This window comes from Temnothorax nylanderi, unplaced genomic scaffold, assembly GCF_030848795.1.
Source record: "Temnothorax nylanderi isolate EJ_2023f unplaced genomic scaffold, tnyl_v1.0 TNYL_tig0303_pilon, whole genome shotgun sequence".
NCBI lineage: Eukaryota > Metazoa > Arthropoda > Insecta > Hymenoptera > Formicidae > Temnothorax > Temnothorax nylanderi.
In genome coordinates, this window is record NW_027249365.1 from 206791 (window position 1) to 232734 (window position 25944).

The 25944-nt window shown below is 43.9% G+C and overlaps 1 protein-coding gene across 1 annotated transcript; it reads left to right on the forward strand.

Annotated features, from left to right (window-relative positions):
- Positions 1-25731, forward strand: LOC139780879 (protein amalgam). Its single transcript, XM_071719584.1, has 4 exons — positions 1-707; positions 20903-21024; positions 22769-23057; positions 24142-25731. The coding sequence occupies exons 1-4, from the start codon at positions 566-568 to the stop codon at positions 24414-24416; spliced, it is 828 nt and encodes a 275-aa protein (XP_071575685.1). The 5' UTR covers positions 1-565; the 3' UTR covers positions 24417-25731.
- Positions 25732-25944: the final 213 nt, after the last annotated feature.

A 25944-nucleotide genomic window follows, 5' to 3' on the forward strand; every position in this document is an offset into this window, starting at 1 on the left:
GTGGTGGAGGCACGAGCGTACTCCGTACTCCGAGGGTTTCCAGGCAGCAGTCTACGGCCCGGGACAGAGGGACCAGGACCAGCCTCGGGAGAAGGGGAGCGAGGTCTCGTCGTGGATCCTCTCTTACGTACCGGAGTGTCTCTCCTTCTGCACGTACTCTCTCCCTCGCTCTTTCTCTCTTTGTCTCTCTCTTCCTTTCTCTCTCTCTCTCTCTTCCCCTTTCATTCTCAACGTAGTTCTGCCTTCGCGAGCGGCGTGTTCGTGACCTTGAGCCACCGTACCGATGCGTGCCGTGCCGTTCTACCGGCGTGTCACGCTCCGCGACGGTGCCGTCGGCACCAGGACGGTGTCCCGCGGTACGCGCACGAACGCACGGAGATGAGCGGAGGCGCTCGGCCGGGAGCTGCACGGAGCACGTGCCAGGCGCGCAGAAGGCGCTCCAGGCGACACCAGGTGCGCTAATCGTGGACCAATCGCGTGGGAAGAGCAAGATCGCGGGTGATATAGGACATTGCACCCGGGAGAAGCGCGATCGGAGATCGCGCGAGTGCGCCGGGGAACAGGAATGACGCTGCAGGCCCGCGGCGGCGGTGCGAATGCCGCGCGTACCAGGACGGTCCCGATGCTCGCAGCCCTGGCACCGCTCCTCATATTCATCGGCATCGACGGCGTCGTCCACGGAGTCGCGCGTTCCGCGTTTCCTCAAGGTAAATTTTCATCTCGAAAGGGACACTCGCATGCGAGTCCCTTTACGATCATTTCGCGGCTCGTTTAACGCGAGGGGAAAAACTCGCGCGTGCCTTGCGTAAGCATTAAGCGATCGCTGTGTCGTCTCCGCTTGCACAACTTGCCTTTATATTTATTTTACGTTTCTTGGGTTACTCGAGTAGTGGAAGGTAACGAATCTTGACGGAAAGTAAAGAGAAATCCTGGCGCGGCGTGTAAAAGTCGTATACAGACGCGCGCCGCGCGCGTTTCATTGGATTCCCCGTTTCCGCGAGAGAAAGAGTTTCGACGATTGAAAGAACTCGCAATAGCAAGTTGCGCGCGTGGCCGACTGGCTATGAATTTGAAACGTTGTTTCTCCACCATTTCTGCTCCAACTTTCGAACACAAATGGAAGTAGACAAGGTTTCGCGCAAAAGGTTTTTCGAGATGAATTTTATTGCCGTTTGCTCGCTTGGATTCCGCTACCTTTCCTTTCATCTCTCCGTTGACTTCACGCGCATTTTCGTCTCACGGAAGAAAAGCTGCCTCGACGGCAACGGCATCGCGCGCTCTCCTCGTTTCATCGAAGTAAACCTCGTTTCGTCCGCTCCATCGCTCCCGCTTCTATCCTTTCCGTTCATCCGTTGTCTCGCGACTTCTCGGAGAGTTCTCGGGAAACGAAAATCCCGAACTCGATCTGAGGAATATGTTGCAACGCCGGAGAATATACATATATAGCGGAACTTTTTTTCATCCGCGCGTCTCCCTGCTAAAATCATGGTCACAGACCACGTGACACGTCTACGCGCACGATTACAGAAATTGTAGAAAAGTCTCTTCCATCACGGTTTCCGCGTAATTCGTCACGATCATTTTTTGTCAACGAAGATTTCTTTATTCCCTCTTACACGGTTCCAGAACCGTTCCGGAAACGATTTAATCTGATAAGATTGTGCGAGACCAAATAATGATAATATTTATCGAATAAAAGGGAAAGGGGGGGGGGGTTAATAAAAACATTTTCGAACACCGCACTTGTAACGAAAGAGTCAAACTGCCATTATTTAATAACACGCTCAGCGAGAATCATGATTTTAATTGGGATAACGTGAATATCTTGAATAGCGAGTTTATCGCAATATCCGATTTTCTGTGATGCTTTATCAAGAGATCAAATCGAGGTTCGAACTCGCAAAGCACGATTGAATTCCCAAAGTTGCTTGCTCATGCTTATTTCCGATCTTCATTCGCAGATACGTACGTTTCCAATAATTCCCAGCTTCCCGTTTCACTGCCTTCAAAAATTGCTTGTTTGTTCCTGAATGTGTAACGATTTTCTTTCTTTCTTTCTTTTTTTTTTAGATACCTTGACACTTTCCGCTCAATTTAGTTTACCATTGAGCAGGATATCCAAAACGGATTGAAACGTTTGACGATCATTATAGAAGCAATCATACACATCGGCATAAATATTCATTGGCTAATCAATCTACACAATGCGTCGAACTTGTATGAATTTCAATGCGGCCGATCCGATTCCTTCAACGTCGAAGCGACGTTAATCATCGACATAGGTCATCCGGCCGTCGTAGTCGCGCTTTTAATGGTAGTTTGGATAGGCAAATTCGTTGTTGGACGGAGTTATTACGAGGAGCGACGCGTCGTAAGGGATTTTGTTCAAGGATTTGCATCGATTTGCTTGCCGGTGGAACTTAGGGAATTAATTGCGCGGCGTATAGCTTTAACCGCGGGGGCGAAGTCGTTAAGTCTACCGCGTAAGTAGCTCTCGCGGTAAAGGTCGCTTTCCGAAGGTCATTTTGGGAACAGCGGTGGTACATATTTCTCTTTCTCTTTCCTCTCCCTCCCCCCCCTCTCTCTCTCTTTCTTTGTTAAACACTCTTTTAAACACTCTTCGAGCACACGCCTCGCATGTTGGCGTTACGCACGACGTTTCCCGCATGTTCTACGTTTTCCGTGTCACGCGTGTACACGGTGGTTGAGTTATAGGAATGAAGTGTGCGCGCGGTAACACGTATCGACAGGGGCAAAATGCGAAAATCAATTTTTGACGGGTCATCAGTAAACGTCTATCGCGGGATGCGCGACAGTTCCTCGATGGTTTCGCAGGCGAAATCGGGCAAACGCGATTCGTCTCCTTTCCTCTCTCGTTTCCACCCATTGCCTTTCTCTCTCGCCCGCTTCTTATTCTATTCCCGCAGCTGTTTGGCGCTTACGTTAGGAAGGAATTGAGCTTATGGCAGATCGCTTTATCGTTTTGCTCCATTAAATTAGGCCGTTTGTGTGCGCGCACCGTTGCTTGATGCAGACACATAGAATTGTGCATGTCGTGCGCGATATTGCGTTAGCGGATAGTATGTAGGTATATGTTAACCGTAATAAGTTTGAGGTGAGCGTAGTGCAAACGTTTACGGCGCATATATCACCTCGGGTACACATAGGTGCGCGAATGCGCAAAATACAATGCGTACCTATCTGCGGATGCAATGTGGAATGGCTTTTCGTATATAAAACCGTTAATGTGTATGACAGACGAGTAACGACGTTTGCATTGTTACTGGGCCGCGCGCGAAAGGCAAAATCCTAGCGCTAGAAATTTGTCAAAATTCCAAACACGCTCGTTAGCGTCAGCGGGACATCGAGTGCCAAAGAAGAGAGAGATGGCGGGGGCTGAAAAACGACGCCGCCGCCGCCGCCGCCGCCGCCGCCGCCGCCGCCGTTGTCGTTTAAATTAAATGAAAATCTAACCGGGAGGAGAATCAACTTAACGAACCGTTTAAACGCGCAAGGTCAATCTTTACATGAAAAGAAAAATCCGAAATGTAACTCCCTCGAGATGATCGTTCGACTCTTCGCCCGTTTAACCTTCTCTCCGGCAAAAAGTCATTCTCTGCGGTTGCACTTTTTATCGGAATACGACGTACCGTGTGGCTAGTGCTAACTATATCTTACGGAGTCCGAGCACTCATCTCCCACCACCTTTTTTCGCGTGTCCTATGCACCAGTGACAAGTGTCGGCAATAATTTCTCTCTTTCTCGTCCTCCCCCTCTTTTTAATGTATATTTAGTTAATTATCAATTTTCATATTATCCTGTATTTAGAAAAGTAATAGGATCGTGAGTATTAAAAAAAATTATTCGTTCATATACACTTTGTCAATACATTTCAATTACGGGCTTAAAAATGACGAAAAATATGCAATTTTCCATTTAATTTTCGAGTTATTGCTGATAAAATGAATTGAGTTTTTAGCGTACCAATCGATCATCGTGTAACGTGAACGTTGTGTATGAGAAGTGCTGCATTTGATATCTTCGGTTTACTTTTACCATCACATTTCAAACATTATCATATCGTTAACGAAAATATGCATTTAGCGGAGATATCAACCGTGAGAGAAAGTTTAACGATATTTATATATATAACTTAATTACAATTTTGTGTCGCATAAATAATGATCGCCAATTTCTTTCGGTTAAAGAGAGAAGCGACAATTACACCGCGTCACATTACTTCGCTTGATAAATTAATGCTATTGTTATCCTACATGATTCGTAATCAAATTGTGCACTCTATTATATGTCAATAACACGTAATTACTTGAGTATATTATGTTAATAATATGTAATTACTTGAGTTAATTCACGATACAGGAAATTAAATTAATTATTTTAATATAATTTGAAAGAGTCAAGCGAAAAGAAGTGAAGGAAGGGGGAAAAGAAGAAAGAGAGATAGAGAGAAAAAGATGTGCGTTTAAATATTATATTTGATTAAACATGCAAAATAAGAGAGAGAAGAAAAGAAAATTTCTGATACCGCCGGATGTCGAATTATTAACGTGAATATACACAAAAAATGTTTCGCATCTTGATGTTATGCGCTTTCTTTAAATATGCGAACCGCGATTTGCTCGGAGTCGGAGTTGAAACATTTGTAGAATGTTCCATCCGACTATTTGATTAGAAAAATTCTTTTGACTCGCAGAATGGGGTTCCCGCAAACCTCGTTGGCTGATTTCATTCATGGCGCACGCAGGCACGCACGCGACTTGACGCTCGGTGCGGCCGCGCGCGCGCGCGCGCGCCGCCGCCGCCGCCGCCGCCGCCGCGCCGCGTTCTTTTTTTCCGCACAGACGTCGCCTTGATATACGGGAAAACTTTTTCGTCGTGTACCCGCGGCTTTTACGCGGTGCCTCACGTGCGCTTTAGCGGACATTTTAAGCGACAGCGAGCGAGGGGGTGAGCACGTAGATTCTTTATCTCTCTCCGGGATACGTAGAAGGACGGGGGAATTTTCAGAGCGGCGGAATCCGAAATAACGTACGAGCGAGTTGGTCAAAGTCAAAGGGAGGGTAACGGCTGGGAGGCGTATATATTCGCGCGTATCGATCGTCTTATTAAAACACGGAACGTCTCGGTGTTATAAGGGGGGGCATAGCTTCTATTTTGAAATTATGTCCCCGGAGGAGAAACTCCGATACCGGGGCCGGTCGGATAGATACGGGGGAGTCGGCGCGCGCGCGAGCGAGCGCGCGCAGGAAATGGAGATACGACCTAGGAAATCGCGCGGAGCACGACCTACTTCGAGAAACAGCCGGAATTCAGGATTCCGTTATTAAGAAAACTTCGACGCCCCCGTCGTCGTCGTCGTCGTCGTCCGGGTATGAATTTTGCAACCGCTGGAACACGAACCGGCGGAACTGGCGTAAGGCAACTGCCAGATCTATTTCCGTCGGCGCGCATCGTCCGCCCCCGTTCCCGGCACTGCTCGATCGATCGATTATTTTTCCCTTATGCCAAACGAGCGAAATAATTATAGTCTTGATATATTGGCATACCCCGAAATACACGAATAGATTTTTTTCGACCTGATTTTTGTTGACCCGCAAGCCCAAAATATTTACTTAAACGATGTATTTTCGCTGTATTCTCGCGCGAGACAAATAACGAAATTGTCCGTACACGTATCTCGTACGTGTAAAGATAAAGTACCTTAGACAAACAATATTGCTGAAAATAACCATTATACGGAAAGTTTAAACTGTCAGAAGTGGCAAAAAGAACCGCTCGTTGAACGCAAAAGCCCAGACCTAGTTGCAGTACGATTTAAATAATATACGGCTGTTGATAAATTTATTATATTCCAGGATGAGAATAATTAATGGTACGCCACTGTAGAAACATACGCGAAACGTTAATTAGCTATACCACGCTCTCCGTGGATCTCGTACAAAATGCAAAATAATAACGATGAAACGCGCAACGCCGCGCAACAGGAAGAGGGAAATAAAACGTTACAATATTATTGTCGTTCGACGTTGAAATCTCTCCGAATGCGCGTCGCGCTGCTCAATTGCATTGATAAAAACGGAACGTTTACGGCGCTGATTAGCCGCTCCGACAGAGTGGATGATCATAATCGGATTTGGCAAATAAGGATGCGCCGAATAATCTATTTCAAATGTTTGAAACACGCATGTGGCATATTTCCCACCCGTGGGAAAGACGAGCCGTAGTAATTACGTGTCGCGCCGTAAACACGCATACGCGGAATTTTATTGCAGTAGAAGTTACGGTAATTACTGTTTATTTGAATGTCCAATTATGCCCGCGTGTTCGATAATGTCGACGGGCAGAGAGCGGTGAAATAAAGGACAATTACCGTTATCTCCGGTCCGGTTCTTGTCGCTTTGCATGTAAATTGAACGGCATGTTATTTCTCTCGTATCGTATAATCGAAGATGCGTATCCTTATGCGCATCCACGTATCGGAGCGTGATATGTAACGCGTGCGCCCGCGGCAAATTTATCGCGATCGCGCACGAAGATTTATCGAAGAAATAATTTTCCACCTGTCGTTTCGCGCGGTGAGCGATATTTGCTCAAATTCGGAAAGTTTATCCCCGAGTTGATGTCGCGGAGGCGTATGCACGAGTGAGTGAGAGAAATGGAGAGAGAGAGGGGGGGGAGGGGTGCGTTTAAAGTCTGCAATGATGTCAGTTTTCATTAAAAGAATTCGAAGATACGCGAAAGTCGAAGTTTTCGCTTACATACTGAAAGTTAGTTGACGATGTCACTTAAATCTCTACGAATGCCGCATTACGTATTGATTCCCTGTTTTATTAATGCAATGTTGCCGAGTAAGGACCAAAATCGTCGAGTAAATTATCATCTTGGCTCATTGAATAATGATGATAATTTTTTCTCAAGTATCACAGTCTCATTTTTAATACGGAATATAAGTACTCTTCGTTGAGTATCCATTCTGAAAGGCGTTATCTCGAAGAATCGTTATAGCGGAGAGTGTATAGAGCAGAACGAATACTTTTTCCAAGTTTTCTCATCGCGAAGAGTCGAGTTAATTTAGAATAGCGAAGCCACTCTGACGAATATCCCGCACGAGCGTATCAAGGGGTCGTTACACGTCGCTATAGATCCCACGCGCGCGTACTGTTCGAAATAAAAAAAAGAGAGAGAGAGAAAGAGACCAAGTCCGCGTCAATCGAAACGCTCCACAAATCTCGATTGCAATTTTTCTCTCCGTTTCCGCAAAAATCTCGTTTCGCAGTCACGAACAAACAGCGGGCCCCTCCTCCTCCGATCGGTACATACATTTTCGTTTTGAAGCTGTGGGGCGCGCGAGGATATATTTGGGATAGACGGAAAAAGGGGGATATAGGGGAGGGGAACGGAGAGGGGGGAGATCGGGAGAAGAAAAAAATTGGTTCGAGTCCGTTTTGCGCGCGCGGCACAATTTTCCGGCTCGATGTGAGAATCGAACGTGATGTTTCGCCCTATGCGCGCAACGGTAGGGGTTTCGTTTTTTCTCTTCTTCTCCGCACCCGCAACCTGCAACTGCAATGTCGACGCGACGATCACAGCGCGAAACCGATTTGGATTACAACGGCTACGGCGAATTCGCGGGAGACTCGGTCGGATATCGACAGGCAGCTTTATCGGAACGCGTGTAACACGATTATCATCCCTCTTCTGGGTTGAGAGTGTTTGCGTTTATTCGCTTTATTACGAGTCACGGACTTCCGAAGAGTTAATGCCTCACGAATGATTACCTTTGTCGAAAGTACCCCGTCTTTATATTACATGACTTATATCACAGATGCATCCGAGGGCGCGCAGCCCGCCCTGCGAGAGTAACCGCAAAATTAATTTCGCGTCTTGGAAGTTTAGCGAAACGTTTGAAGGAGCGACCTGAATTATGGCTCATCTTCGAGAGTAACGTTCAAATTAATTTCCCTATTACCGTCCTGTTAACTTAACACGTCGATTCTTCTTCTCTCGCGCGATTCTCAATCGTAATTTTATTTTCTTTTTATCGAACTCGGACACGTAAATACGATAACAAAGTTTGTTGATTCAATTACATGAGCGTTAGAATATATATATAGAATATGGAATACATATCTCTGAGTTGGTAGTACGAATCGAAAAAAGAATAAATTCTTTACTAAAAATCAAGTTAAAAGTGTGATATAATTTTTTTTTACCAGACTTTGTTTTCAAGAGAAATAACTTTGAAAATTGAAGAGTAATAATACACAGTACGCGAAAAAGCATGAATGTATCATTAATTTACCTATTTAGGAGGTTACTGGTTTACAATCAGTATTCCCGAAAATACGAAAAAATCGTATTTTATTATGCACTTCTCGAATTAATTTTTCACGAGGAGACATTCCCTCTTGATCTCTTCGGCTAAGAGGTTACTGGTATACAATCAATGTTTCCGAAAATAAAGTACGAAAAAAATCTTATTTATTATTCACTTCCCGAATAAATTTTTTACGAGGAATCATTCCCCCTTCGGTTCTATTATCGTCAGCTCGGAGACATCTCGTATACAGACACGGGAGCGCATTCTGAGGAGAAAATATTCGAAAATGCAGGGGTTTAACAATGTGGAGGAGCCGGCAGAGAGAGAGGGAGAGAGAGAGAGCCGGAGAAGAGAAGTTGGGAAGAAGTTGAAATACGAGACAGGTGGTCGCTCCTATCAGATGCTCCCGTGCTCTACGGTAAGCCCTCGATGTCTACACCGGGACCCGTCTAATTCCTTCCTGGAAGATTCCCCGATATGGCGTAAGACTCGGCCACGCGGACGAGTTAATGGAAAGAACCGTTAAACATTCTCGTTCGTTGAGGCTACGCGTTTTATCCCTCGCACAAACTTGTCGCGTCCCCGCCTTTCCGTATTATAATCTTCGTAACGCAACTTCTGTCGAGACGCGCTTAATTTCGCCGTGAAGATTCGCCCGATAGAAGCTTATCGCAGAGGGGCAGCAATGGGGAGGAAAGGGTTTATGATACGAGACGAAAAGGATTTCTCGTTGGGTAGCCTCTCTAACCGTTTCGCTAAATTCTCGCGACATTCTCGAGCTTAAAGTCCCGTCGGGCCGCTTGTCACTTTGCCATCGCCGTCACTCTGGTCTCGCTTCTCGTTACCCTCCCCCTCCCTCCCCTCCCTGCTCGTCACACATTCCATTTCGGTAATTGAGAAATCCTCCGGAGCAACCCTTTGTCTCGCGCGGATTTTAGTATCCGCGACTTCCGTTCGCTTCGACTTCCATAATGTATTGTTACGCAGATCCGATGCTCTTGCAGCTTTTCCTTTAATTGCTTCGCTCCGGCGCGGGCGCTCCTTTCGCCGGGGCCTCGCCGAGTCTCTAGGTGTCTCAAAATGCGACGAGTTACTCGCGTAGCGACGTAAACGAGGGCTTCCCTTTATTCCCGTCGTCCTACGTGATCGTACGGGGCGAACTTCACGCTGATACTCGACGTAATTGATTTTGCTTTGTAAGCGCAAAGGTAATTCACCGGTAACTCGCTTTCCAGCGTGAGAAAGTCTCTCTCTCTCTCTCTCTCTCTCTCTCTCTCTCTCTCTCTCTCTCTCTCTCTCTCTCTCTCTCTCTCTCTCGCAACGTAGTCGCTGCGACAAAATCGTCACCTTTAACGGGTCGCGTGTCTCGAGCGGGTATACGATCGAGACGTATATACGCGTGCGAATGTTTGTTCGATTTAAGATACAACATTCTTCCTCAGCTACCTCAGTATATCCTCGGTGAGCGAAGTCACTTTGAAAATAGGATGGCAAATGCCAGACGTAACGGCGTACGGCGTACCTTCCTTACGTCGCGACGACGACGGCATCCGTATTCCCCCGTATGTAAGCGTACGCGAAGGATCCTGATTTACCAAAGCGCAGCGACGCGCGACGTAAATTTTTCCCGTCGCTTAATCCACGTCCGGGCGTACAAGAATTTATTTCCGCCTACCGATCTATTCCGCGCGCCGGATTTCTATATGGCATTTCCTGGATATATCGAAGCGCGTCCGCCGTATAACTGGCACCGTCGAAATTATGAGTTCCGCCGGCGCAATCGTTCAATTTCAGATACTACCGGCCGTACCTAACGTGGCTGGTAATTCTTGTTTCTCGCATTTTCTTTTTTTTTTCTTTTTTTGCACGCGCGCACGCGCGCGCGCGCGGATCTCTCGCATCGGAATAATTAATGATGGACAGTAGACCGGGGACCGTTTTTGCGGGGCTATCGATTGCGACGGATATTCGCGCGTCGCGCCTCGTGAAATATGGCGATTCTCTCTCTCTTCAAACGCGGAACGTAATCTACTGTTTAAAAAGTCGAATGTCTCGTGATTTACACGCCGGTGGCGGTGCTTGTATTCCCCTAGGAGAGGTAGGGAGACGTAGACACAACGGCCGACGCGCGTTCACGCTCGCGCTCGCTCGCTCGCTCGCTCGCTCACTCGCGCGCGCGGGAAGATTTGCGACGAGAGAAACTTTCTCGGGGAAAAGATTAAGGTGCCGGCATCCACTCCTCCATATCTTTAAACTCACTCGTCGCTTCTCCCGGCCCCTTTACGGCCCCTTAAAAAGATACTTCCCGAATACCCTTCCGCGCCCGTCCCGAAACTTTGTGTGATTAAACTTTTACGGGAATCTAAAATTAATTACTCCGGCCGAACTTATTTTTAAACGTAATTAAGTGCAGTCAGCGTAAAAGGGCTAGAGTTTCGCGCCGGCGGCGGCGACAAACCGGGCCTCTGTCTTTCGATTACGAAGCGCGCGTAACCGAAACGATCCCGTGAAAGTGTCGAATTGTCAAATCGCGCTCGTCCCCGAATACGTAATTACGCAAATGTCGGCAAAATAATTCCGTTTAAAACGAGCCGATATTTCTTAGGTTCGGATAGGAGATGACGTCTCGATTTTATGCGCGTGTCCGTACGGCAAGTACCAAGTCGCACAATTCTATCCACAAGATCTAACACCCCATTCGATCTCTCCTGCGACCGGCGGGAAACGATAATTTTTCACGAGATTCACGTTTTTTGCCGCTTCGCGCTGTTTGCACGCAGATCTACGTCTGTTCGTTTTAATGCGTATTTTATGGCACGCATTTTCGCGTTACACGCTTTTGCTTTTCATTCGATGGTCGTTCGAGCATTTTATATTCGTCCCGTGTAAATGGCCGAATGGCTATCGTAATACGGATTCCCGTTCGAAATGGTACACGTTGATGCGCGAGTCCGCGTTTATCCGAATATACGTTTTCTCGTGCTCGGACCACACTCCGTCCGATAATTCGCAATATCCTTTTCATGATTTTTGCAGATTAATTTAGATGTTGCGCGTGCGCGCGCAAAGTGGGCGACAGAAAATTGTTCCCCGTCCCGCGAGTTTATCCGGCTATGTGGGACACGGCATTTTTTATGCCGGAATAGCGTGTTAAAATTTACGATGGCGAGACCGCGGTATTTGCACGGTCAACCGAGAACACGGTACCGTTCATCTAGCAGCTCGTATTAAAATTGAACGAAATTAAAAGAGAACGCTTTAGTTTAGGATAAATTTATCGATTCGATTGCGAATATTGTAAAAATTTCGAGCGGATCTCATTAGATCGCCATGTGTGACTGATAACAAGGTTGATCTTGCGACGCTTGTCGTCGGTTATCTCGTTTCTTCGTTTGTATAAATCAGTATGAAATGTGTAGGAATGATTCGCTAGAGTGCCGTACTCGAGCACGGTGGATCGAGTGGAAGCGCTTTTTATATGCACGCTCACATCGGAATGGCGGGAGGAGTGAGTAATTTTGATTTAAAATCCGCGAGACAAATAGGACACATCTCCGCGATGTATATATACCCGTATCGCTTGTATGAAATATCTGAAGGATATCAAGCTAATCGTATTGACGTAACATGAAATACATTTGTCTATTTGTCTCATAGCCTGATATTGTTCGCTGTCAAAGCATTTTTTAAACATTTTATTCTCCTCTCGCATTAGATTTTCGTTTATACGTATGTAGGATGGGCCATGGAGAGATGAAAAAGTATATCGGAAATGCGAAATAAAATATGAGATAAAATGTGAGATATAAATTCTTCTTTATGCAAAAAGTTTCGCTTTTGAGAGTAGGAATTTTTTAATTTATAAGTTGCAAAATTTACAACATATTTTTTCTGTACAATTTTCAGTGACGCTGTAGAGAGTAATGAATTTCATTTTATTATAGCTGCTCTTTTTCTCTCTTTAAAAAAGAAATCTCCTTAGTAATAATCGCGCTATACATTTAAATTGGCTTTATCGAGTAAAGACGTGGAAAGATTATATCGAGACGAAGAGTGTATTGGAGAGTTCTCTGTGCATGCTCGAGCGCTCGGAATTGAAGGGGCGACAATTTTCAACATATCCACTGACTCAAATGTAAATAGATATGGCATTCGGCTCAAGTGTGCATCGCGAAGTGCGCTTAAAGCGCGCTTCAGTAGTCAAGGCCCTCAATTCTTCAATCGCTGTTCCCTCGCTCTCGCGTTTTTTACCGCTTTCACGTTTCAATGAATACGTCATGGTACATGCGTGTACGTGATTCCTACCGGAATACGATATCTATCACCATATAAGTCACAAAATGGAATACTCGCGATTATCGGGATCGAAATCATTCGTTTTATTTAACAAAACGAATTATTTATGACGAAAATATAACGCGAGGCATTACGAATTACGAATAACGATAAATCTCAATAATATTTCAGTCTCGTATACCACGTGACGGGAGATAAATGCAACGTTTCTTTTTGAAACACTTACGGTCGTGGAAATTCCATTCATCGATGTTGTTTTGATTGAAAGCTCGTCGCAAATCCCAAGCGTAAAATATCATCAGTGCTAGTGAAACTTGAGCGTTGTTGCGGAGAGCCGATTTTTCAGACACGCTCGATCGTGCTCAATGGATTTGTTCGCCATCCCCCAACCCGCCCTTCTCCCTCCACCGTCGGATCGTTGAATGACAAGCGTTTTTCCCCGAGTTTCTGGCATGAATGACACCGGCGTGAAATAATATGTACACGTCGCTGGGGGATCGGATTTCAAAACCGTTTTCCGTCGTCGTCCCCCCCTCTCGTTTTTCGTCCCCGTCGCGGCGCGGCGCGGCGCGGCCTGGATCAAAATTGCCGGAACTTGGCGAGCGCGGCATTTTCCCGCAACGGCGCGGGCGTTCCGCGCCGCGAGAGAAGATATACGCCGTTGCTCGGCGAACGCGTTCCGCCGCTCGATATCGCCGTGAAAAATATTACGTTTACCCAAGTTGAGCAGTTTCGGCACGGTCGAGCGCCGGTGTAGTAACACAGGGTAGTAATAGGGGAATTTTATTTGGCCGAAGGGGCGCGGACTTATTTCGAGGCGTTGAACCGCGCCTCCGCCCCCCCCCCCGGAACGTTCTGTTTCGCGCGCATATCGTACCGCGCGCCTCAAACTTTGCTAATTTCTTGAAACTCGGAAACTTTCGCGGGTTACTCGATACTCTTAATTCACTTCCGCGAGTTTAAACATCCCCTCGCATTTAACCGCAGCACGACGCAGCAATTCAATAAACAAGTTTCGCGATACAAGCGGGCTCCCCTATCCTTTGATTTCTCCACCGCGTTCCACCGAGCCCGCGAGCCCGCGTTCGAAGATTAATTAAGTATAGGTCTCGATGCACGTCGACGTCGTCGTTAGCGAGCAGATTGCATATCGACGTTTTGTATATAGCTATAACAGTCTCGCGGAGACAGGGTAAACAAGGTCGGCGTTTAGCCAACGCTCCGTCATCGCGCATTCGAAACGACAGGTCGAATAGTGAAAGAAATTACTCTTTATCACTGCCTTGACACATTGAAGATAAACTTATTAGAACGATATAGTATCGACTCGACGTATCATTAATTCGTGGCGATCAAATCTGACGATGTCAACGGTTCGTACGAAGGTTAATACGTCGCACAATCGAAGCCGCGGATGATGGAAAATTAATTGCTAATAATTGCGGCTAATGGAAAATCCATCAAACGGAATGCCGGTCGCGGATTGTATCCGGATTTCTAATCTCCAGCAGAAAATACCGTATACGATTTGCAAACACTGTCATTCCCTTTGTAATTCATTCGAGAGCTTATCCAACCTGTAATTACCTAGAGCCGTATACTTTTTGTTTACGAATGCCCCTCTCTCTCTATATCTCTCTCTCTCTCCCTCTCCCCGAGGGAGGGAGCGACCTCGAAACTTTTCTCCGATATAAAGAGATCGTTTAGTTGGAACGCGTTGGAAGTTCCAGTTTTCAGTGTTTCGTCGCGTCCACTGCTCTCGAGTCGCTTTCGCGAGTTTTTTTCGAAGCGTACTCCGACATACGGTCAGTGAAATTTAAAATAAACATTTGTTGTTTTCAGAGAACTTATAGACTCTATGTTTGACGAATAGAGTTATCGTAGAGGGGAATTTTAGAGAGCACGATTGGATAGATATTTTGGGTGAAAAAAAAAGGTTGAAAACGTAGGAAAGTGACAATAAGTCTCTTTCTGTATAAAACTCTATTTTCGAGAAAATAAAATGTAAAGGTTGGAAATTTAGCACTATTTTTCTCTCTTGAGCTCGCATTTTAACGATACTGTCACAGATACTGTCGATGAATTTCGCGAGAAGGCTTTACTAAAATAATATAATACTTAATGGAATATAAAGTCGATATAAATAAAAATATATATGAGATATTCTATTTAAAAGGCTAAATAAATCTTCTATCTTAATGTTTTTAAATAAATCTTTTACAAAGAAATTCGTTCAACCATTTTAACGATTTCCTACTATTTTTAAAAATAGTCTTCTTCTGACAATTTTTTTTAATTGAATAATTTATGATACAACGCAGTTTAAAATTATCCAATTTTATCAGAGGTAGCAAGAGCCGATATTATCGCCCGATTTTTAAAATAAATTTTCTCGAAAGCGAAACTATAATTACTACAAGAATTTTGATCTGAAACTTATTTCTTCACGTCGAAATCATTACGTGCTCGATTGTATCGGCGATAGAAGATTACCCTATATCGATTTGTAAATGAACGTTCGAGCGATCGCGTATAGGAAGATTTAATTATCGAGCACTTTGTGGCGGTTTTATGGCGGGTACGCTACGTCCCGCGAAAATCAAGAGAAACTTGGAACGTCGAGGAGAACCTGTTGCGAACGCAGCCAGGCTATTCGACGCGTGTACATATGACGCCATATATATACACGATATCGAACTAGTGCGCCCTTCGAAACGCGAACGTTGTTAACGTTCTAATAGAGGCCGTTATGGGGAAACGCGCGATTAGCTTCGGCCTTTTCAGCCGAGCCATGGAATTCCGTCAAAGAGGGACGCGTACTTGCGTTTTCGCGCCGGGAACATGTCGCTCGTCGCAAATATCGGAATTGTAAATAAAGTCGCTCGCTCTCGTCGTTGTCTGCGTTAAAGTCGTGAGGTGGATTTACGAAAATGAACAAAATTCCAACGCAGGAAGAATCGCTTGCTGCGCAACAGTGCCGCGCGCGGTGGATTTATTTCTAAACCACAAAATATCGAGGCGTTAATTTTTCGTGACGCACAATCTCCCGAGTGTCTTCTTATTGGCGAGTAACACCGGAGATTATATCTTTCGAAAGACGAATCTAATCGCTGAGCGGAGTCGCGCCAAAGAGCGAGTTACTCGGGAATTGGCATAATAATCGGAAGTCCCATCCAAGTTCCATCGAACTGTTCTCGCGCGCGCGTCATCCGCGCTCCAATCCGCTTATGTATCGCTTGTACATCGATATATCAGGTTGTTCAGGAACTAGGAGTGTGCTTATCAATTGTTAGTATCATCGCTCACAGATATCCCATCGCCAGCTGTGTATTGCACGTCACCAGATCGGTCATATCCCAGATAATTCGCGAAGTGACTCACGCTGCTATTCGATGAACAGATGAACATATTAACATTGACAACACACGCTCCAATACGAAGACAAAACAATCACAGTACGGAGAGTTGGATGATCTACATTGTATTTTTCTCTTCCTGGTACAAATGACATAATTTTACATGGAAAGATCAGTCAAAAGCGTAAAATGCAATTCTTCTATATATAGATCCATTCTTCAAGAAAATTATTATAAAAATTGAAAAACTAATATTTTTTGTCATCTTTTTCAAACTTAAGTAATTGTGACACGAGTTAACAATGCATGACAACACGGCCATCTAGTATTAATACAAAATTCAACATCTGGTGTAGAAAATAACGGATCTCGTTGAAATTGTCAATGTATTATCCACAGAATATCAAAATTAACTCTTGTTTCTACATAAAATATCATATTTTCCGCTGTTGAACAGAGCTCTACCAAATGGTACTGAAAATCGAGCTTCGAATGAAAAAGAACGGATTTTATTATCCTTTCTATTTTTCAACCTGATTTTCTCGAAAACGTAACTTTGTGTAAAATAATATTCTATTATACTCTGTTTCCGTTTTTTCATACAGATTAATTTCTTCTCCGGCTGTATCACCAATAACAGACCACCCTGTACATGCCTGTGCACGCATACCTAGCATATACGAGCGAAAGTAAAAATTTGTTACATGTTATATGTATATATGTACACCGAATACGTATGTGCGCGGACATATACATATACATTCAGTTGGAGAAGGATCCCTTCGCGTGCCGGTCTCGCTTAAGAGAATTTCATATTTAGAGCCGTCTGCCTGCGCAGTGTACTCGGAGATTGGAATATTCCTGAGATGTCTGAAGTTTCATGAGAAGTTTATACGCGTACTTGAACATGCACATACATATATATCGAATACACGTGAGAGATTTATGGTTCTTGCGTCCTTCATTAGCTCGGAAATCACTGTGCGACGTTTAATAATAACTTCCGTTGCACGTTACTCAAGTTGAATCGTCCCCGCATTCCTTCCAACGATTTATAGCAAACGGTATTCTTCTTCTCGATTTCAAGATCCCTTCTTGCTCTCTACTTTCTTAATTATTTTCATTTATATTTAGCAGGGTAGTGCCTGCTTATGTTTACCTCTTTCATGTAAGCAATATAGTAATGTAAATTATTATAAATAAATTGATTGATTAATTCACTGATTTTTAAGGGTATTTTCACAAACAGTCTTAAAAAATAAAATAAGTTTCAGATTAGGTTAAATTGGTTGCATTTTAGTTGTAACTTATTTATTAATTAACTGCATAGTGATATAAAAAATATATCATACTAACAGAAATATTATTATTTCCGCCCTGTTAATTTTTCATAGCATGCTAAAAATTGTGCCCAAACTAAATAACAATAACAATAAAATTGCAAATAAAACATAAATTTCCGATATTTCTAACAAAATATGAATGTTCAATGATCCATGGATTACTCATTGTTTACATTACTCATTGTTGACATATTAAACATAGTTTACATTGTATACATGTAGATGTAGATTATTATAATTTACGCGTAAACGCACAACCCTGATTTTAAGTAAGCATGCAAATAAAGAACTTTTACCAATGAGCTTCAATAAATAAAATCGCTGACCAGTTAATACATATCGAGGGCATACCGATAAAACGTGCCCCGCGATTTTCCACGATCGGTCGCTATAAGACGGCACTTATACTTTCATGTTCCTTGTTCCTCGAAGACAGTCGTACGATACATTTCAGATTTATAAGCTCGTGATTTCCGGAGGAATGTACGCGGCCGCGTTACGCGAAGCGAACAAATCGATCGCGGTAGGAAACAAGAAAATCACCGTAGCTGCATTTCCTTTTGTGGCGCACCGAAAACCGGCCACCGTGCGCGGCCACGTAGAAAGAGAACGTGTCAGAAATCCGCGCCCAGAATCCCTTCGCTATTCCCTTCGTAATCTTCCCGTATCAATATGTATTTATCGAGATACGTGCCGTGCCTGGAATTTGATTTCTGCCGACTTTTCCGCCGGCGTTCGTTTGAGGCGAGAAAACGATTGCGGTACGCGACGACCGTATTGATTCCCTACCTTGACTCCATTTTGAGATACTCGAGGTAAGAAATGATGTAAGAAGGGAAACGAAGGGTGGAGAGGAGATGAGAGGAGGACGAGGGAGAACCTGCCGGAGAATTGCAAAATGTCGAGGATGATTGATTATTTTCCCTCTTGGTTATCGGCGTTAGCGAAAAGCGCGTGATATAGCGCGGGGACGGGTCTGTTATTATTCGAAGAGTCACCGTACTTTCGCCACGGCGGACGTCGAGCTATCAAAAGTTAACGCTGTTAACGAGATAGACGCGCGATAAACGATGTTTCATTTCCGCGCGTTCGCGCGAATTTCGCGAAATGCGTGCGGCGGGCTGTGCGTCGAAAATTCGCTTCCCAGATCTGTGGGATTTGTGTCTCACGTTTGTGCCTCGCACAAACCGTTGTTACGAAATCACAAAGTTGAGGCGCGGAAAGTCCCGGTGCCAAGGAAGTTACGCGCAATAAAAATGCAAAGAACGTCTGGCCGCTGATTGCCTCGAACACGGACACATATATAGGGCATGCTTTAATTTTCAAACTCGCCCGCGAGGTGATGTATCCACGTCCGTTTGGAGGAACGAAACTGGAACGTAAATACGCGCGGACGGTGCCCGTTGCCTGCTATATCATTAAAAGTCTCTCGACATTATGTTCGTTAAATATTGGATGACAGAAGAGTTTGCCAACTTTAACTAATTAATTTACTTTGATCTATATGTTTATTACTCCGCGTTTTTTCTTCTCTACACGGAAAGAATTTTTTGTTATATTTTACCCTTAAATTCACTACAAACTTGGGACAACTTGGCAACCAAGGAATTTTTTAAATATACAAAAGACATTTTACAAACAACGTGATAAAAATTACCAAGCAAATTGGTAAATTTTGAAAAATTATTGAAATTTCCTAGATATATTTTATTAAAATTAATCAAACATATTTTATATTTTAATGTAATAGATATTAATATTTTTTATTATGGTAGATATTAATCAGAATAGCTCGCATAAAATTCTTGGTGGTACATGTTGTCCCACAACTACCATGATTTCAGGGTAAATTTTAAGAGAAAATTCTCTCCGTGTACATTTTCTCTCTCTCTCTCTCTCTCTCTCTCTCTCTCTCTCTCTCTCTCTCTCTCTCTCTCTCTCTCTCTCTCTCTCTCTCTCTCTCTCTCTCTCTCTCTCTCTCTCCCCCCCTCCCTCCCTCTCTTTCTAGTCACGTACGATTGCTCTTCTTGCGCTGTGCCGTTATAACATTTTTCTCGAATTCTCGTACAATATACTTTTGTTCTTTAGAGAAATATGTTTCCAGTGTAAAATAAATTGCTATACTATCACGAAAACGCCGCCGTTTCTATACGATAACCAAAATTGAATCGCGTTGCCGTGTAAGACACGCGAAGATATTTTAAGGTAACGCGAGCGGCAAAAAATTTTGACCCTCTTTTCCTCTCTTTCCCTATATTCTCTCGGCTCATATATCCATCCGTGTCCTTTCGAGAATTCGGGTCGTTCACTCAGTACAAAAGAGTGTGAGCTTCCACGCCAGTGCGGTGTGGCGCGGCCGTGTTCCTTTTTCATCTTTTTACGACGACAGGGATGCTGCAGCTACTGTCTAATCTGGCAGCTCGTTTCATTTCCCCGGCGATTTGTCCCGCGGTGCCATCTCAGAACCGTTAAATCCGTGGAGGCAATTTGGATATTGCCTACGTCGGATGTAGCTTCTGTTGGTTGAGTGGAAGTCGCGATGCGAAATGCACAGAAACTGAGAGAGAGGGGAAGAAGAGGGGAGGGAGGGGGAGAAGTGAGAGAGAGGAAAAAGAGAGAAAACACTAGAACGCAAGAACAGCCGGTTGATAAAGCGAACGTGCGGAATAAGGACGATCGTTCGCGGCAACTTAAATTCGAGTAGCATCCGCCTCCCTTCTTCTTCCCCTTTCTCTTTAATTCTAAGTTATACCTCCGCGCGCTATTATCTCGCGTTAGAGCTCGACACGGCGCGTCGGGAGATGATAGAGTATACGGTCATAATACTTTTGTTAAAAGATAGATATCTACTTCTCTCGCACGCGCGTGTACAAAAGGCGCGGACGCTTATTTATCGAGTATTCGTGCCGCGTCGCCGTAGTCACGGCATCGTCGAATAAAAAAGATCGAACCCACCCGCCGTGATCGCGAACAAGAATTTCTCGTACAAAGCCGTTCATGAAGTTCGTCGGCGCCTCCGGTCCCAAGTTTGCCGCAACTTCGGACCACTTGACATTATCTGTTTAGGGATGTCGTAATCCACCAACAGGCGTGTGAATAAGCAGCGATAATTAGCTACCCTCGCGATAGTGCTTAAGAAACTTTGGCACATGCACTTGCACGTCACCGCCCTCGGCGCGCGACCGCGGCGCCACGGCCCGTCGAAATATTTTCAAAAGGGATTTCACTGTCGCTCGTAATGAATAGGGTGTAACGATAAAATTTCCGCCCTCCAATATTTCTCCATTAATCTCTTCTCACCGATGAGCGAGGTAAAAATAGGGGACGACGTTAAATTATTATTCATTGTCGATCGCGGACAGGAAGTTATCTCGGTTATTTCGTATAATCGCGTATATTGTATGATCATGTATGTATCTAAAGTAGAGATACATTTGGGAGAGTCTATCGAATATAATTTTATGAAAAAGAACTTACGAGACGGCGAGATGACCCAGTTCTCTCGCCGTCTCGTTAAATCGAACGAGGTCTGTCGTCCGTTAAATCAGTCAAAACGAATGTTTCAGATTCGACGAACAGTGCGACGGGCCCGATTTTCGTAGCGCCAGTTGGGAATCAGACCGCCGCGATTGGTCGCGAGGTCGTCTTCTCTTGCAGCGTTCGCAACATAAGCATTCGCAAATACAAGGTAATGATCCCCGGGGTGAATGGGGAACGTAAACACGAATGGGCTATGCGGATTAAATTCGCACGCATTTGATGGCGTGCTGATGGTACTTATCCCGTAATGGGATTTCAACTGCGCCGACCGGTTTCGCGTTTGGAATACCGAAGAGCCGTTTTTATGATCGTTTGACTCTTCCGTTAGCATCTCGCACAGGCACTGAAAATTCCGGTCTCGTGGTTTACGGACGGATTTCCCATCTAACGCGCGAAAGCTCAAATTAATAAAAATGGAAAAAAAAACGCTAAAAGCAGTGCCGTCGGCTTTCGACGTAGCCGTCCGGATTTGTCGCGACGGAGACAGAGGAATGTGCGAGAGCCGAGCGGCAACGATGATAGAACGTATCGTAACAAATGTCAACCATCCTGATATCGCAAACGGTAAGGTCACGTAGCGCTCGCCGGGGACGTGCTACGCGACAAAATTGAATTGCCGCGAGTGAAAAATTTGCCATAAAAGTAACTCCCCTCCTTTTTTGTTCCGTCGACGCGCGCTTAATCTTCATATCGCGTCGCCTCTTCTCGCCATCGCAGAAGTAATACAAAATAAAGCCAACACAGAAGGAGTAAAACAAATCGTGGTTAGATCGAGTCAAATTGACTTCGCCTAGTGGAAGTCGTCTCGAAGCCTGTTACGATTACGAGGAGGACAAAGCAACAAAAAAGTCGTTTTTCTCTCGTCGCGACGAGGATATAGAATCCCATTTTCTTCCATCGTAATCCGCTAATCCGCCGCGGTCATTCTCTCCCCGATAACATCTAGTACCGGCTATATTTAGTAATAAATTTCACCGTCAGAATATAGTCCAGGAAAAAAAGAAACAAGGTAAGATGAGGTAAAAAGAGGTATGTTTAGTGGAGCGAATGTGGCGACGGATTTCATCCGTAAAGCATTCTTCATAATAAGACAGAATGTACCGTCTAAGAGGAAACGGCTATTCCGGGCGGACGGGACTGAATTAAGATAAGCCCGATGGCCCGATGCTAAGTCTAAGTTAAGACTAGTATTTACCACCAAATCTCACTGCTATTCGCACACTTGCTGCGATACCGTATGATATAACCATCTCACACAATGCCCAATTGTTCGAGCTCGCAAAATATTATTTTCTTTTGTGTTTCATTCTTTTTTTTTGTCCGGAAAAACACCGATCTATATTCGTGAATATATTTCCATAATCACTCTGCAAATCTTTCTCAAATCTCTCAAACCGTTTTACGTTTACTGTTACGTCGCACCACTACATTTTATATATTATTTCTGTTATCGTTAATTAAAACTTATTGCCATCGGTATATATACGAATCTCTCTCTCTCCCTCTCTCTCTCTCTCTCTCATTGCGTACGTCTCAAATCAGAAACTTACAAATATTATTTCAATGTTCAAGTTAGCTCTCATAACATCGTTTTATTTTTATTTCAGAATCTTTTTTCTCTTTCCCTTTCTCGCGTATTTACGCTCAAGTTCATTTTTCGCGTTGCATCATCTTACTTGGTTTAATTTACTTCCTCGTAATTACTTCGCAACTAGTTCCTGCTGCGACTACTGCCCGTAGTTTCTTTTCTGTATATCTTTGGTCGCCGGGAAGGAAAATGTCATCGCAGATAGAGCGTAAGGAAGTACCCCTCAATCACACGTTCGATCGATATACCACTCGAGAAAATGACAGCTGCATTCGCATTGCGTCGCGTTGCGGGGGCTTTCCAGGTCGGCTGGCTGCGCACCTCGGACCAGACGATTCTCTCGATCCACACCAGGATCGTGACGCATAATGCGCGTATCACGGTCACCTACGAAAGCGGGGCGAGCTCCGGGTCCGCCGGGACGTCCGGCGGCACTTCGGGAGTAACCGGAAGCAGCCAGGCCACGGAGGAGATCGTCGACGGCACGTGGCGTCTGCACATTCGCCAGCTGAAGGAGACCGACAGGGATTGTTACATGTGCCAGATCAACACTAGCCCGATGATATCCGAGCTCGGTTGTCTCGACATACACGGTAAGTGTTATCTCTTATCTCCTGTCGTGTCGCGTATACGTGTCACGCCGCGTTCCGGCGGCGCAGGAGCAAGGAAATCAGGCGTATAATACACTTCGTGCAATTGTAAACCCCTAAATGCAGCTCTGAATTTAGGTTCGCGAACTTTCCGTGGCGCATTGTCTTTAACTACAGTACCGAGCACATATTAGGCAGTTGCCTTTGTTTTAACACACGGAATCAGATATTAAAAGCAAGACTATGATTAATGGAGTAATTACAATAACATTTCAATAATCGTTTATAATTGTCTACATGTTTCATTAATATGACACGTTAATATAAAATTTAACTCTGCAACTTGATATTTATTTGTCATATCTGAAGAGTATTTTCGCTACGGTACAATATTGGAGTTAATCGAATAACATACATTGCAGAATATAATTGGCGCTAAGACTTTAAGAACGTAAAGAATTTAATATGCAGACTTTTTGTGTTTTAAAAATCCTTTAGAATATTAATTCTAACGATATAATTACAAGATTATTTTGTTAACGAATTGTTCTTTTCATTTCTCGCTTCGTGCCATGCTTCGCATACCCTCGCTTGAAAAAACATTAATTTTAATTATACTTCTTAAACATCAAAGACGACGTTGCAAACTCTATCAAAAAGTAATGCATAACATTAACGTTACTAAAACGTCTGCTAAGGAGCACGCAAATCGATACGCGAGGAACGCGAGTCGGAGAGCATCGCGTATGGCCGCATATGCAAAACTTTTGAGTTTACCCGAACGGTCAAACGAACAACCGAAAAACGCATATAGCATAACACAAAGGAGCTCCCCGATAAAATTACCTCCCCTTCTCTTCCCTCTATCAAACATCCTATACTTAAGCGAACCTATTCTCTGGGGAGAGCAAGGGGTTGCTCCCTATCTCGACCTTACCGTAAACGCGCCTCGAGGATGCTCGTTCTTTCAAAGACGTTCCGGCGAAGTGCCGGTTTAACGTAATGACTTTCATAAAGTACCCGCGCGGAAAGGAGGACGGACAGGTGGCCGTTGCCAATTTACTGGCATGACCCGTTTGTCCCGCAGTGCCACCCGACATCGTTTATGGGGGTGACACCAGTGCCGATTTGGCAGTGGCAGAGGGTGACAACGCGACCTTGAGCTGTCGCGCGACAGGACATCCACCTCCGAGGGTGTCCTGGCGTAGAGAGGATGGAGAACAAATCATGATAAGGGCTTCCACGACAGGTAAGAGACGTCGTCGAAAAATTAAAATTTTCATGATTTCCCTCATTTGCCATGTAGCACATCAATTATTCACAAAGCAAGATAGAAGATTCTCCCCAAAAATACTTTCTTAGCGAATACTTTGTGAACCCATTCAAAAGATATTATCAGAGCAATAATTTATTTTCTTCTCCCGAGAGAAAAGAAGATATAACAAAAGTGACCTCGATACCAAATTTTATTTTATTTATAAATACATTATTAGAACCACGAACTGCTGTTAAGGAGGTTGGTTAGTTCTCGCTGCGGGACAGGCGGCGCGGCAGGGGGAAAGCATATAGATTAGATTTTCGTCGCGTGAAATAAACGAATTTTAGCAAATAAATATGTGGAATGCATTCAATTGGTGTTTCTTAAGGTTTAAAAAGAGTTGTTTATACAATTGAAACCCAAATACGTTATTATCCACATTGAAATGTGGTCCTGTTTTATTTTTACAATTTCTTGATAACTATAAAGACGAATTATTTCAGTCTTCGAGAAAGTTCTTCCTAAATATGTAAAGAGTTATTTGCACCTATTTTCATTAAATTCTTATCATTTTTAATATGCTTTCGAGAGTTACATCACAGGTTAGGTAACATTTTTGCTGTGTCGCCCGTGTATAAGAGAGAGACAAGAGTATAACTTCAATAATTAATTACTCGACAACCATGCAGACGGTTGTCTTCAACTTTGGCATAAAGACAGATTCCCCATAGACGAATATCCTCCATAAATTTGAACTAATTCTTATCAAATTGATTTTACTAACCACCCTCCTTAATCAATTTTTTTAAATTTAAGTTCGCGAAATAACCGCGGTTAAAGTAGCAGATAAAACGTGATATCTCGATCGATATGTCTGCGGATTTAAATAAAATCATCTTGATGCAACGAAGTTGATAAAGGTAATAAAGAGGCAAATGAAGAGAAATTAAAATTTTGATCTTTTTTTGGTCAATTCTACCACCAGTCAAGAGCGAGATTGTACGATGCCGCAGATAGTGGAGATGGATGCGAAATTCTCGCGAATAATAGATGCTGCACGGCGCCAGCATAACTCAATATTGATAGGATAATTAAGTGCTACTAATATCTTAGTTACCTCGTAGTTGCTTGGTCGGAACGCGTTAAAGTGCGAACTATTATCGGAGTCCGGGGATGCGAACGAATCCTTTCCCCGATTATACTTACCGTTATTACCGCCTAGTTATTGATTTTATCATGTCAGAGGTTAAAATCGTAAAACTGCTCTTTTTTGCATAAAGATTTTCTTTTTTTCATAGAAATTGAAATCCGTGCGCGAACATATAAAACATTTACCGTAAAATACGCTTCCTTTTTCATCTGATATGTGATTCAAATGTAAAATTTTTAAGAGCTGTTAATAAAGAATTAGATGCAATATCTTGTCGGGAGAAATCCTAGGGAGTCGTTGATTTTATTATGTCAGAGGTTAAATTGTTAAAATCGTAAAACTGCTCTCTTTGCATAGATTTTCTTTTTTTGCACGAGTACATAAAACACTTTTCGCAAAATACACATTCTTTTTTTGTTTGATATATCTAATGTGAAATTTTTAAGAGTTGACGTCAAGAAAGAATTAAATGTAATACCGTC

What these genes read in the sequence shown, in the direction of transcription:
- LOC139780879 (XM_071719584.1), top strand. Translation starts at nt 566, where the DNA reads ATGACGCTGCAGGCCCGCGGCGGCGGTGCGAATGCCGCGCGTACCAGG. An exon ending in GCGTTCCGCGTTTCCTCAAG is followed by an intron (nt 708 to 20,902) that starts GTAAATTTTCAT and finishes CGAATGTTTCAG; the next exon opens with ATTCGACGAACAGTGCGACG. An exon ending in TAAGCATTCGCAAATACAAG is followed by an intron (nt 21,025 to 22,768) that starts GTAATGATCCCC and finishes GGGGCTTTCCAG; the next exon opens with GTCGGCTGGCTGCGCACCTC.